We start from the raw sequence: 14,379 nt of genomic DNA, 5'->3' as shown, positions 1-14,379 counted from the left end.
TGATTTTATCTGTTTTGATTTTATATACTGTTGTTTGTTTGTTTGTTTGTTAATTAGTTAGTTTATTTGCTTGTTTTATTCAATTTTAAATCATGCTTTTTATTTGTTCTTGTTTCTAATGTCTCTGTAAAGCACTTTGAATCACCTTGTTGTTGAATTGTGCTATACAAATAAACTTGCCTTGCCTTGCCAAAGGGATTAACCTCCTAGGACCTGGCGTCCACATACAGTGGGGCAAAAAAGTATTTAGTCAGCCACCAATTGTGCAAGTTCCCCCACTTAAAATGATGACAGAGGTCAGTAATTTGCACCAGAGGTACACTTCAACTGTGAGAGACAGAATGTGAAAAAAAAATCCATGAATTCACATGGTAGGATTTGTAAAGAATTTATTCGTAAATTAGGGTGGAAAATAAGTATTTGGTCACCTCAAACATGGAAAATCTCTGGCTCTCACAGACCTGTAACGTCTTCTGTAAGAAGCTTTTCTGTCCCCCACTCGTTACCTGTATGAATGGCACCTGTTTGAACTCATCATCTGTATGAAAGACACCTGTCCACAGCCTCAAACAGTCAGACTCCAAACTCCGCCATGGCCAAGACCAAAGAGCTTTCGAAGGACACCAGGAAAAGTATTGTAGACCTGCACCAGACTGGGAAGAGTGAATCTACAATAGGCAAGCAGCTTGGTGTGAAAAAAATCAACTGTGGGAGCAATCATCAGAAAATGGAAGACATACAAGACCACTGATAATCTCCCTCGATCTGGGGCTCCACGCAAGATCTCATCCCGTGGGGTCAAAATGATCATGAGAACGGTGAGCAAAGATCCCAGAACCACACGGGGGGACCTGGTGAATGACCTGCAGAGAGCTGGGACCAAAGTAACAAAGGTCACCATCAGTAACACACTACAACGGCAGGGAATCAAATCCCGCAGTGCCAGACGTGTTCCGCTGCTGAAGCCAGTGCATGTCCAGGCCCGTCTGAAGTTTGCCAGAGAGCACATGGATGATACAGCAGAGGATTGGGAGAATGTCATGTGGTCAGATGAAACCAAAGTAGAACTTTTTGGTATAAACTCAACTCGTCGTGTTTGGAGGAAGACGAATACTGAGTTGCATCCCAAGAACACCATACCTACTGTGAAGGTGGAAACATCATGCTATGGGGCTGTTTTTCTGCCAAGGGGACAGGACGACTGATCCGTGTTAAGGACAGAATGAATGGGGCCATGTATCGTGAGATTTTGAGCCAAAACCTCCTTCCATCAGTGAGAACTTTGAAGATGAAACGAGGCTGGGTCTTCCAACATGACAATGATCCAAAACACACCGCCCGGGCAACAAAGGAGTGGCTCCGTAAGAAGCATTTGAAAGTCCTGGAGTGGCCTAGCCAGTCTCCAGACCTCAACCCCATAGAAAATCTGTGGCGGGAGTTGAAAGTCCGTGTTGCTCGGCGACAGCCCCAAAACATCACTGCTCTCGAGAAGATCTGCATGGAGGAATGGGCCAAAATACCAGCTACTGTGTGTGCAAACCTGGTAAAGACCTATAGTAAACGTTTGACCTCTGTCATTGCCAACAAAGGTTATGTTACAAAGTATTGAGTTGTATTTTTGTTATTGACCAAATACTTATTTTCCACCCTGATTTACGAATAAATTCTTTACAAATCCTACCATGTGGATTCATGGATTTTTTTTTCACATTCTGTCTCTCACAGTTGAAGTGTACCTCTGGTGCAAATTACTGACCTCTGTCATCCTTTTAGGTGGGGGAACTTGCACAATCGGTGGCTGACTAAATACTTTTTTGCCCCACTGTATGTGGACATCACATTTTGGGATGTCTAGACAAAAAATACAAAATTTTGCTGTACAAGGGCGTAGAGCTGGGCGATAGAACGATAACGATATGTATCGCGATATAACTTTTACTCGATAGAGAAATTAAGCTATCGCGATAGACCTCGCCGCTCTTGTCCTCTTAAAAAAAAAAAAAAGAAAAAAGGTCAGCCAATCCAAATTAAGTAGCGCAGAGCCGAACCAATCACAGCCGCAGCGTCACGTCGCGTGCCTTGTTACGTACAGCACAAGTGCCAAGCTGCACGTGTGTTTGTTTGGGAAGCAGCCAGCGGGTAATGGAGGAAATGAGTGTGCCGACTAGAAAAATCAACCGAGCGTGACCGAAGAGAAAACAGATGATGGTTCCAATGCCGGAGAGATTGTCGAACGGAAGAGCCATAGAAGTTCCGTAGTGTGAAGGTATTTTGGCTATTTCAAGTCTGACAAAAAACAGAGTAGCTGCACTGTAAATTGTGCCGAAAGCAAGTCTGGAAATACAATAAACTGGTGCATGCCTCACACTGTGCGCCACGTTATTGTTTCGGTGAAATGAATTTCTACAATACTGTTACTGTTAATTCTACTCTCTGCAGTGTTTAAATGCTTACATATACACACAGTTACTGTCCCTCCACACATACGACTCGGTTCTGCTTCTATGCCCCAGCTTTGTTTACTTTTTCCCACCGAGGCTTCTAGACTTCTGATTGGCCAACATTTCTGCACGGTTAGGAATCTAGCACCACCTGCTGCTTTGGCATGTTCATAGCAGCGTTTTCCTTCATTTCTGCCTTTATGTGTGGACGGGATTATTTTTTAAAATGAAAACGGAAAATCTCCGTTTTCAAAAATACCCGTGTACGTGTGGACGTAGCCTCAGTCTCTGACTGGAAGCGCTAATTCGTCATTCGGCTTTTGTCAGACTAAAGTAACTGTTAAAACTGTTTGAAAAGCTAAGCTATACAACAAGGAGAGATTGAGAATTTCCTTTTAGTTCTCAGTTTATTTGATATTGACAAAAGTTAGTCAGTTTTGTCTGTTCTTCTGTAAAACAAACTAAGATTTATTTTTAGAATTAATATTTTGTTTCTAAGTGGAATTGACAATTTAGTCTGTTTCGTTTGTTCTATTTTGAAACTTAAACGCTTTAGCGGCTGCCTTTTGTGTAGTTTGCAATATTTGCCTTTATTTATCTGAAAAAGTCTCATGTTCCTTAAGTACATCTACCCTGTTGAACTTATTATGGGAAATAAATATTTAAATCAAAACAAGCTGCTGATTATTTCACATTTTACTTGTGAGCAACGGCACATTTAAATCTTACAAATATAGTTATTTGGCTTATATCGTGATAGATATCGTTATCGCCTGAAATGAAAAAAACATATCGTGATATGAAAAAATCTCATATCGCCCAGCTCTACAAGGGCGTGATATTCACTTATGAGGACATTATACTGCATCTGTTCTATTCTAAATTTAAAGCTAATATCCTCATATGTGGATCTAATTTCTCTCAGAAACAAAAATCAGGTAAAAAAAATGCATGCCATGAAAGAGTTCGGGTCTTAGGAGGTTAAGGTTATTTCTTTTAATGTAAATGGGCTTACAAATCCTATTAAGCGAAGCAGGATTCTAACTAAAATGAAGAAAGATCGAGCACAAATCGTATATTTCCAAGAAACCCACTTGACTAATAAAGAACATGAAAAATTCAAGAGAATGGGCTTTACAAACATGTTCTCCTCATCATACAAATCTGGCCGCAGGCGAGGTGTGATGATCCTAATCTCTAGGGATCTAAATTTTGAAAAGTTGTCTGAAATTAAGGATAAGGAAGGGAGGTTTATACTGGCTCGGGGAACGGTTGATGGTAATCTGGTTACATTAATGAATGTTTATGCACCACCAGGAAGTTACCTGAGTTTCTTTAAAAAAATTATTAATATAATGGTGACAGAAACCCAAGGCCCCTTGATTTGTGGCGGCGATCTGAATATTCGCCTGCGGCCGGATTTAGATAGCTCTAATAGAAGAATACTGGAATCAAGTACTCTGTATAAAAGAGTCTCTGCACTTTTTGAAGAGGTAGATTTAATTGACGTATGGAGAAATCGTTTCCCTACAAGGAGAGATTATTCTCATTACTCAGCTCCACATTCCCTTTATACAAGGATAGATTATTTCATGATGTTTGGAAAAGATAGGGATAAAATCCAATCATGTGAGATGGGTACAATAGACATAAGTGACCATGCACCACAGTATCTGACAATTGATTTAAACGTATACCCCAAAACATCAACATGGACATTGAACTCATCTTTACTTAAAGATGTAAAATTTAAGAAAGAAGTAATGAAAGAACTCAAAGATTACCTTGAAATAAATGATAACGGAGAAGTGTCACCTCCAATACTATGGGGATGCATTAAAAGCTGTCATAAGAGGGAAGATCATAGCATTTGCCTCTTTTTAGAAAAAAGCTCGAGAGAAAAAAATGGCAGAATTACAAAAGACTCAAAAACAATTAGAAAGTGAGCATAAACAAATGCCTTCAACCAGCACTCTAAAACAACTAACAATGATCAGAAATGAAATAAATAAGCTGAATACACAAGCGATAAAGAGAAAATTACTATATTTGAAACAGAAATATTATGAATGTGTATCAAAATCAATGAAAATTCTTAGCATGGAAACTTAAAAAGAAAATTGCAGAGAATACTATAACTAAAATTAAACACCCAGAGACTGGCAACATGATGACTAATCTACATAAGATACAGGAAGCCTTTGAATCATTTTATAAAACATTATACGCTAAGGTTCCAGGTGGAGCCGAGTACGAAATTGACAATTTTCTGAATTCTTTATACCTACCAAGTTTGAATGAGGAACAAAATAAAATAATGATTGCAGAAGTGACAGAAACTGAACTCATGAAAGCCATCAATAGATTAAAAACAAACAAGTCACCGGGCTCCGATGGTTATACCGCAGAGTGGTACCAGGGAATTTAAACAGAAATTGATCCCTATATTACTCTCTACTTTCAACTGGGTGTTAAAAAAAAGCGCAAATCCCACCGAGTTGGAATGAGGCTATCATCTCGGCTATCCCAAAAGAAGGTAAAGACAAAATTGAGTGTGGCTCATATAGAATAGAATAGAATAGAATTCAACTTTATTGTCATTGCACATGCACAGGTACAGGGCAACGAAATGCAGTTTGCATCCATCCAGAAGTGCTTTAGTGATATAGATATATTACAATATATATTAGCAATAATATACACCCATCTCTGTCCTCAACATAGATTACAGACTGTTTACCTCTATAATTGCCAGACGAATGGAAGAATCTTTACCCAACCTAATTAGTAATGACCAAACGGGGTTCATAAGAAATCAGCAGACACAGGACAATATACGCAGAACTCTTCATGTAATAAATCAGATACAAACATCTAAAAGTAAAGACATGCTTATGAGTATCGATGCAGAAAAAACTTTTGACTCTGTAAATTGGGACTTTCTTTACAAAGTCTTGAACAAATTTGGCTTACATAATAGAATTATTGATACGGTGAAGGCATTATATACTAACCCTACTGCAAGAATTAAAGTTAATGGTTATCTCTCAAATAGCTTCGCTCTGCAAAGAGGAAATAAACAAGGCTGCGCTTGGTCTCTACTTTTATTCGCATTATACTTAGAACCTCTGGCACAATCAATCAGACAAAACAAAGACATCAAGGGAATAAACATTAGAGAACAGGAACATAAGCTTGCTTGCTATGCAGATGAGATATTAACACACATAACACATAACTCCCTACCTGAACTGATGAATCTATGCCAAAAATTTGGGAAACTTTCTGGGTATAAAATTAATATGTCCAAAACTCAAATACTTAACTATAACTTTAGCCCCCCAGCTCACTTGGTTGCTCAATATCCAATGAGATGGCAAGCAAAATCATTGAAATATTTGGAGTTGTCATACCTAAAGACCTAACTAAATTATTTGAGGAGAATTTTGGTTCCCTGCAGAAGAGAATAGTGGATGATATCAAACGATGGAACATGATTCCCTTTCTAACTTTATACGATCACGAATTGAATCCATCAAAATGAATATTCTGCCAAGATTACTGTATTTATTCCAAACACTACCAATACAAATTGATCAAAGCCAATTTAACGAATGGGACAAAATTATATCACGATTTATACGGGGAGGGAAGAGACCAAGGGTTTGTTTTAAAACTTTACAATTACAAAAAAAGACAGGAGGATGGGGGCTGCTGTCACTAAAAAATTATTTTCGGGCTGCTCAGTTGAAGACTGTGATTAACTGGTGTGATATAAGCTATAAAGCACAATGGAAAAATATTGAGGAGAGCATCTTTTCTTTTCCAATACAAGCTGTCCTGATGGACTTAAACATTAAAAAATATATAGACAAGGTCTACAACCCTTGGGTGAAATGTACACTTAATGTATGGAGAAATGTTATGAGGGAATTTAAATTGGAACAGGACTTGGCTTTATTTAAATAGTATGCATATGACTCTGATTTGCCCCAAATAAATTGGACTCACGTTTTAAAAGTTGGTCTGCTAAAGGATTACCTGCATTCGATAGTCTGACTAAAGATGGGAACTTAATTAGTTTGGATACATTGAAACAAAAATACAATCTGGAAAAGCAGGATTTTTATCGATACTTGCAAATAAGACATATTAAGACAACAATCAGAGTGGCGTCGAACACTAATGTAGATTTGATAGCTATGCTTAAAAAGGCATATAGTGGCAACGTAAATAAAAAACATATTTCCTTTTTGTATACATTTCTTACAAATAAGCTTTCTCACTCAAATGAATATGTGAAGATATTATGGGAACAGGAGGGAGGAGTGTATATAACAAAGGATGAATGGACTCAAATATGGGAACAACAATGGAAATGCACTTCCTCACGAAGATGGAGGGAATTTGGATGGAAAACTATGATACGGTTCTTTATCACCCCTTGTCAAAAGACTCATTATGACGGGAATCCCCCTGTATGTTGGAGAAAATGTGGACACCAACGAGCACACCACGCTCACATAATGTGGGACTGCTCTTTGATCAGGACTTATTGGAAAGACATTCACGAAACACTACAAGAAATTTTCAACTGTACATTCCCTTTTGGGATGAAAACATTTCTTTTTGGATGTACGCCACAGGAATGGTCTAAAAAAGATAAATGTTTACTAAGTGCCTTGCTAGTTGCAAGTAAAAAATGTATAACAAAGAAATGGTTATTACAAGATGTACCAACTTTATCATTGTGGTGGGAAATAACACTAGAGATTTATAGGATGGAGGAGTTAACGGCATATGTGAATAACAGAGTAAGTTGTTTTTTGTCGTGCTGGGATAAGTGGGTCCAATACACCAATATACATAAGCCGAATTTAATTCTCAAATCTTAAAATCAATAATCTGGCTACTGGTCACTCCCGATTGTTCAGTGTTTCTGTTTTGTTTGGTCTATTGCAAATTGTGTTAATCAATGCCTGTAACCCGCATCGTAAACTGTAAAACCCAAAAATAAAAAATGAAAAAAATAAATAAATAAATAAACTACAAGATTTTTTGGATTTGGGGCCATTGTGTGCCAGGAGTCTGGCGACAGCTGTTTTCAAAGTACAATTGAAATCACCTCCCACCAAGATCATTCCTTCAGATGTATCACTCCTGTAACACCTGTAACATTCAGCAGTCGCCTCATTGCTCTGACACACACAACAAAACTATTGACTAGACTACACATTAACTACACAAGATTTGCGCTAAACGTCGCAAATCTGTCACATCTCAAGACACCGCCGTCACTCCTAAAACTTCCCCCTTCCTAAACAACTAAATTCCATGTTGCCATATCATTTTTTGATTGGTCGACATGGTACATTTTTCCACCAATAGTGGGTGGGTTTGTTTTGGTTTTGTTTTTGCTCACAGACAGAGAGTGCTTTCGAGCGTTTTCCTTATAAAACGTCGTTTTTACCGTTTCTTCTCGCAGTAAATATAAACAACGATAGTATTCAGGAAGAAAACCAAACATTGCATATATTTAGCAATATGTGTATATTACCACACAGTGTTGGTATTATAGGAACTGCACTGCAAAGGTTTGAGTCCCATCTAACTGAGATTTGGATTTTATCATGTAAATAAGAAGTCTTCATCATATATAAAAGTTAGCCATGCAGTTTCACAGGTTTCCGTGTTGGGACCAATACTTTTTACATTATATATGCTTCTACTGGTTAATGTTGTGTGAAAATACTACATATACTTTCATTGCAATGTAGATGTCTCCCACTTAGAATTATTTAGGAAGACAGATGACAAATCAACTAAATTATGGACATGTCTTAGAGACCTGAAGGTTTGAATGACATATAATTTTCTAATTATAAAATTGGACAAAACTGAGATTACTTTAAATCTCACACGCCATATAATTCCTCTGGATGGCCTCACTGTGGTCTGTGAGGAATCATGGAGGCATTTTTGGTCAGGACAAGTCATGCACACATTAAACAAACATATAGGACTCCTTTCCTTTATCTATGTAATATAGCAAAAATTAGAAATATATGTTTCAGATTTATGCTGAAAAACTGGTTCATGCATTTGCTGTTCTAAAAGTTCCCTGAAAGTTTTCTGTTTTCTTTGTATTATTGTAGGAGTTACCTTAGATTATGATACACCTTGAGGCAAATGTTGTTGTGATTTGGCACTGTATAAATAAAACTCCACTGAACCTTACTTTCCAGGTAGAATATCATAGAGCTGGGCGATATATCGAGTTTTTAAAACATATCGATATATTTTTATACGAGATATAAGATGTGACAATATCCTTTATATCGATATAGTCTATGTTACGTTATAATTATAGTTGTGGAGCCGCAAGTTTGCCTCTCTTTCGTCCACTTTTGTCTCTACGCAACGTTACTCCGCCTCGCCTTCACTGAAGACAACTCCCCCTCCTCCCCCATCGCTTCACGTGCAGGCAGCGACAAGACGGACACGGCAAATCTCCGTTAACGAGTTACTGCGCATCGCCCCATGCGTGGGGCTGGACGGCGTCAACGTGCTAACGAGCTAAACATGCTAACGAGCTAACCGCGCTAACGAGCTAACAGCGCTAACCCTAAAATCCTTTCATTCTCTCAAAAGTTGATAGCGCGCCTTATGTATGAATTCTGGTTGTGCTTGATGGCCGCGAACCGATTTTATGTGGTACACGGCGCTCAGCAATCTGTCAAAAAATGTTTTAGTACGACTTTGGTAAGCTACGGAGCTGCACCGCTTGATAGATTGTCGGCGCATTACGGCTACCGAGGAGCTTCGCGGAGTGATACGTACTGTGCATCAACGTAATATTACCGTATTGTGTGTGTATAAAGTCCATAAATGGCACCTGTAAGAGACGTGGTTATGAAGCGGATTTCAAACTCCAGGCTATCAGTCACACAGTAAAACTTGGGAACAGAGCAGCTGTGAAATCTGTCTGTCTTTGTTATTACGCTCAGCGTCTTTTAGTTTACATTTTGACTGCACAATTGTGAGCTCTTTGTTTAGCACAAAAACAACCTTGTTTTCTTTTATTTATGGAGCATTATTATTTAATGAATGCTCATAATTTAATTTTGAGTAATTTTTCATGTACATCTGTGCTGTATGTTAATAAAAGTGCCTGTGTGACATCTGGGACACAGCTTTGACTAAGAACTCTCTTTTTGTTCTTACTTTATGGCTTAAAAAAAAAATTATCAAGATATATATCTTATATCGCCATCCAGCTAAAAAATATCGAGATATGAATTTTGGGTCTAGAATATCATATCATAATATATCTCTGATTAACCGGAATTACCCTTTATCACATAAACATTTATAATGGTATCACCACAAACAATAATATGACACAGCCCTACTTGACAGATATGCAAATTCTGAAAACATCATTAAAGTTAAGCAGTATACTAAGCATGTCATTACCCTCTTATTAATCCTTCCACTGCCATTCAGTTCTCTCTTGCCTTTAATGATGTGGTACAGTCAGATTTGATTTTACCACAGAGCAGAGCCGATCATCAGTATGGGGACCAGTATGCTGCATAATTTGCACAGTACAGTTTTCTGTTCTGGTGGCTGCTCATTTACAAACAAGCTCCTTGATTCGTTTTGGCTGGTCTTTCTGTGGTGACGAGGTGACTATTGCAAACAGTCATCTAAAGCAATGAAAAAAATACTGCAGTAAACAGTTTGCTATGATAGCTCAAAATAAACAACAGAGTTAAATATGAAACGATAGACTTGTGTTTAACGTTGTCATATCTCACAGCCCTAATAGCAGCTGTTCTGAAAAAGTAACAGTGCACAGAGGACCTGGATGGGGGAATCAGCCAAATGTGAATCTGTTAAGCTTTGGATTTTTACTGCTCCATTTCCAAAACTTTTAATCACATTTTGCTATTATGGTAACATGACAACAGTATATAGTATATACTGTTTCACTGTATTTCCTTGTGAACTGACCTGTGAATCAATGACAAAGATTAATGCTCCAGTGCCTCTGAAGATCATTTCGTAGTCAAAAGTGGGGTCAAAGAAGTCAATCTGACCAGGAAAGTCCCAGATCTGGAAACTGACAAAGGAGCTGCTGGAGACATCCTCTCTGCAGATCTTATTAGTACTCTCCAGGAACAGAGTCTCACTGGGAGACATTTTATGGAAAACCACTTTCTGGATGGAGGACTTCCCACTCCTTCTCAAGCCCATCAACAAAATACGAGGTTTGACCACACCATTCACGGAATCACTGAAGCCTGGAGCTATAAAACAGCAAAGGGAAACCTTTAGGTGAGCAATTCTAAATTAGACAAGTTCTAAAGATTGGTGCGCACGGTACTCTTAATTGGTGACGGCCAAATGAAGCTTTCTGAAACACTGAGACTTGTATTGAAAAAGGTGTCATTACTCAAAGCTTCTCAACACAGTCCTCTGCGGTGCCATCTGGTGTCCAAAAATATGAAGAGCAGCTTGAATCTACAACTTAAATTGAACTGCTTCAATTAACATTACAACACATCTCAGTACATTTTCCACCAGAGATGGGTGACGTTAGACACTTCAATATATTTCCAGTATGTCAATATAGTATTCACAGCACTTCACTGGTTTCACATTTTACCATCTTACACCCTGGAGTTTGCCAAAAGGCAAAGACGCACGACGTCTAGAGGAAACCAGCCACTGCTCATCACCAGCCAATACCATCCCTCCAGTGAAGCATGGTGGTGACAACATTATGCTGTGGAGATGTTTTGCAGCAGCAGGAACTGAGAGATTATTTACAGTCGAGGGAACGATGTACAATGTACAGAGTCATGAAACAGGAACTGCTAATCCAGTCTGGGTCTTTTTGGACTCCTTTTATCGTAAAGTTCCTGGGAGGGAATTTGCCAAATCTATTATGAAGGAGGGATGGAGGTTAACGAATCTGTTGATTTTAAACATTTAGAGAATTATTGTCAATAGTCCCACTGTTAACTTATTATTATATTATATTTACATTAAATCTGGCTTCTTTCAATTGCGCCAGATTTCTAAAGCTAAGTGTTATATACCACGCAGGGACCTTGAAAAACTTCCACGCTTTTGTGAACTCCAGGTTAGACTATTGTAATTCTCTTTACGTTGGTCTCTAATCCATTCCTCTTCATAGGCTACAGCTTGTTCAGAATGCTGCGGCTCGCCTTCTTACTGGTGCTGGAAAATTTGATTCTATTACTCCAGCTCTTGTTGATTTACACTGGTTCATGTAACTTTTTATCAAATATCGTATTGAGTTTAAAATTTTGTTACTCACTTTTAAAATTCTGAATAACATTGCGCCCAGTTATCTCACTGATCTCCTTATCTGTATGTTGCCGAGCGCTAAGATCATCGGGTCAATTACTAGTGCCATCGTGCCTTTGCTTCAGCTGCACCTAATCCTTGGAATAGGCTCCCCGCTTCTATTCGTGCCTCAGACTCTATCCAATCCTTCAAATCACAACTGAAAGCTTACTTATTTAACCTGGCCTTCCTGACCAGTTAGTGCCCTTATCGCATCTAAACGAATTAATTTCACTACTGGTTCTTTTAACTTCTTAGTTGATATTCTGTATCTATGAACTGACCTTCCTTCTGAACTGAGGTCTGATACCTTTTTTTTTTTTTTTACCTCACTCTTCTTGTCTATTAGTGCCTCCCTTCTGTCTGTGCTAGTACCTGATCTGTATTTTGTTAATTGATTTATTTTGATCTTGTGTATTATTGTGAAGCACTTTGAAATACCTTTGGTTTATAAATGTGCTATACAAATAAAACTGTATTGCATTGTGTTGTATTGTATATTTGAATGACACATTGATCATTGTTATTACTTTTTTAATTGCTAATTGGTATTTAATAGCCATTTCAAGGAGTGGGAGGAGCCACTGGATATTTAGTCAGGGACTAGTGTGCCAGGTCATGATGGAGAGTGGACCATAGTAGCCTATTGTTAGGAGCCCTCATTAACGCGGTTTAGGCTAGTGCAGAGCTGTTTCTATTTAATTTAGAATTATCTTTAAATTGAAGGTTTCTTGTTTTTCCTTTGTTTCTTTGTAAAGTCTTTCTACTCCTACTTGGCTGCAAAAGTAGTTCTACTTGAGCAAAAGTTGTGAATATTTTTGTACACCTTATATTGTTATATTGTTCTTATATTGTTTTTTAATCATTTGCAATCGTTTTTTTTAGATTTCTCCATATAATTTGTTAATTTGCAAGAATTTTGAAACTTTGTCTTCATGGGGTGTTATTACAAATTCATTTCATCTATTTAATTGTATTTAATCTAACATGACAACATGTGGAACAAGTGAAGCGCTGTCGATAAATGCCAGTACCCCTGGCACTTCTGTAGGTGTGCACAGTTGACATTATCATGCTGTACACAACTTCGCTAATTACGCCCACGATTGTAGAGAAAACAGCCCGTTTTCCGAGTGTGTGACCTTCCAAAGCAGTGAAGTTGCAAAAATCCCATACCTCTGTCCTCACAGCTCAGGTCGGCATCAGAGAACGCCTCCAGGTCGTACTCGTCGTCGTCATATTCCAGAGCTTCGTCCTCCTCTCCGCACAGGACTGAAACTTTCTCACTGGTCATGCTGATGTTTTGTTTTGGATTCAAACTGCTCGTGGTATCCAGCTTTCCCACAGCGTTCACCTGATACGTGAGCGCCATGCCGGTGAACTTTCACCCGCGGTCCCCGCCTCCAGTCGCTGCATACGCAGCCAAGCAGGGAGGTGTCAAAGCGTAGGTTTAGTCTTGGTAGCTTTACAACACTCCGTCTCATACTGTAGTAAAGTATTTAGAAGCAAATTAAAATTACATTTCTGATAAATATTTATTTAAGATTTGCTTTACTATTTATTTCAAAAAAGGTCTACACTAAAAGAAAGCAAAGCATTAGGGTAATAGGGAAAAGACATCTGAATGATCTTCAGACGTATGTGGCTGTGAAACAATAGCTGCATCCATCTTGGGGTGACTGTGGCTCAGGGGATTTGGAAGCTCATCTGTAACTGGAAGGTTGCTGGTTCAGGCTGCTCTCTCTGTCCTGGTCGTTGTGTCCTTGGGCAAGACACCTTACCCTACTGGTGATAGCCAGAGGGGCCGATGGCACGATATGGCAGCCTCGCTTCTGTCAGTCTTCCCCCAGGGCAGCTGTGGCTACAACTGTAGCTGCCTCCACCAGTGTGTGAATGTGAGAGTGAATGAATAGTGGCATTGGAAAGCGCTTTGGGTGCCTAGAAAAGCGCTATATAAATGCACTCCATTATTATTAAAACATGATAATAATAATAATAGCACCATGCCGAGTGTGTGTTTTGTTGTTGTTTTCCCATCGACCTATTTATCTGTGCTGTGCTTTTTTGGAAATCGAATTTCCCAGAGGAACCCACCCGAGGGATTAATAAAGTTCTATCTTATCCTTATTACTAAATATGTGTTTCATTTTTACACCTTTTTCTGAGTCTTCTTGTTTGTTTCTTGTTTGTCTCTGTGGAGAACCTAATTGTTTTCACATGGGACCAACTGAACACATCAGTGATACTGAATGGAACCAGACCTGTGAGGAGCCAAGGAGGACAGAACGGGGCTGTAGAACTAAGCAAAGAGTTAAGAGGGGGATATACACTTACTGTCCACTTTATTGGGGACACTTATTCAACTTCTCATTAACACAGATGTCTAATTAGCCAATTACAAAACAGCAACTCAATAATATTTTATTTATTCTTTTTATTATTAGTCCTTTATTTATCCAGGTAAAACAAATCTTATTGAGATAAAAATTCTCATTTCCAAGAGAGACCTGACATCATGGCAGCAAAAGTCAAAAACATGTACACAACAAATAGAATATCC

General features: G+C 38.5%; 1 protein-coding gene across 1 annotated transcript in view; it reads right to left on the bottom strand.

The window, feature by feature from the left end:
• The window catches only part of rragd (ras-related GTP binding D), a 75,141-nt gene extending 61,945 nt beyond the window's left edge, over nucleotides 1–13,196 (bottom strand). Inside the window, exons 1-2 of the mRNA XM_004564179.4 lie at nucleotides 12,996–13,196; nucleotides 10,458–10,753 (exon numbers count right to left, since the gene is read on the bottom strand). Coding sequence (XP_004564236.2) covers nucleotides 10,458–10,753; nucleotides 12,996–13,191 — 492 coding nt within the window. The 5' untranslated portion in view covers nucleotides 13,192–13,196. The remainder of the gene's footprint in view (nucleotides 1–10,457; nucleotides 10,754–12,995) is intronic.
• Between the last annotated feature and the right edge of the window lie 1,183 nt (nucleotides 13,197–14,379).

Source organism: Maylandia zebra, linkage group LG19, assembly GCF_041146795.1.
Source record: "Maylandia zebra isolate NMK-2024a linkage group LG19, Mzebra_GT3a, whole genome shotgun sequence".
NCBI classification, from domain to species: Eukaryota; Metazoa; Chordata; class Actinopteri; order Cichliformes; family Cichlidae; genus Maylandia; species Maylandia zebra.
Note: the sequence above shows the minus strand (reverse complement) of the source record. Positions and strands in the feature narration are given on the sequence as shown.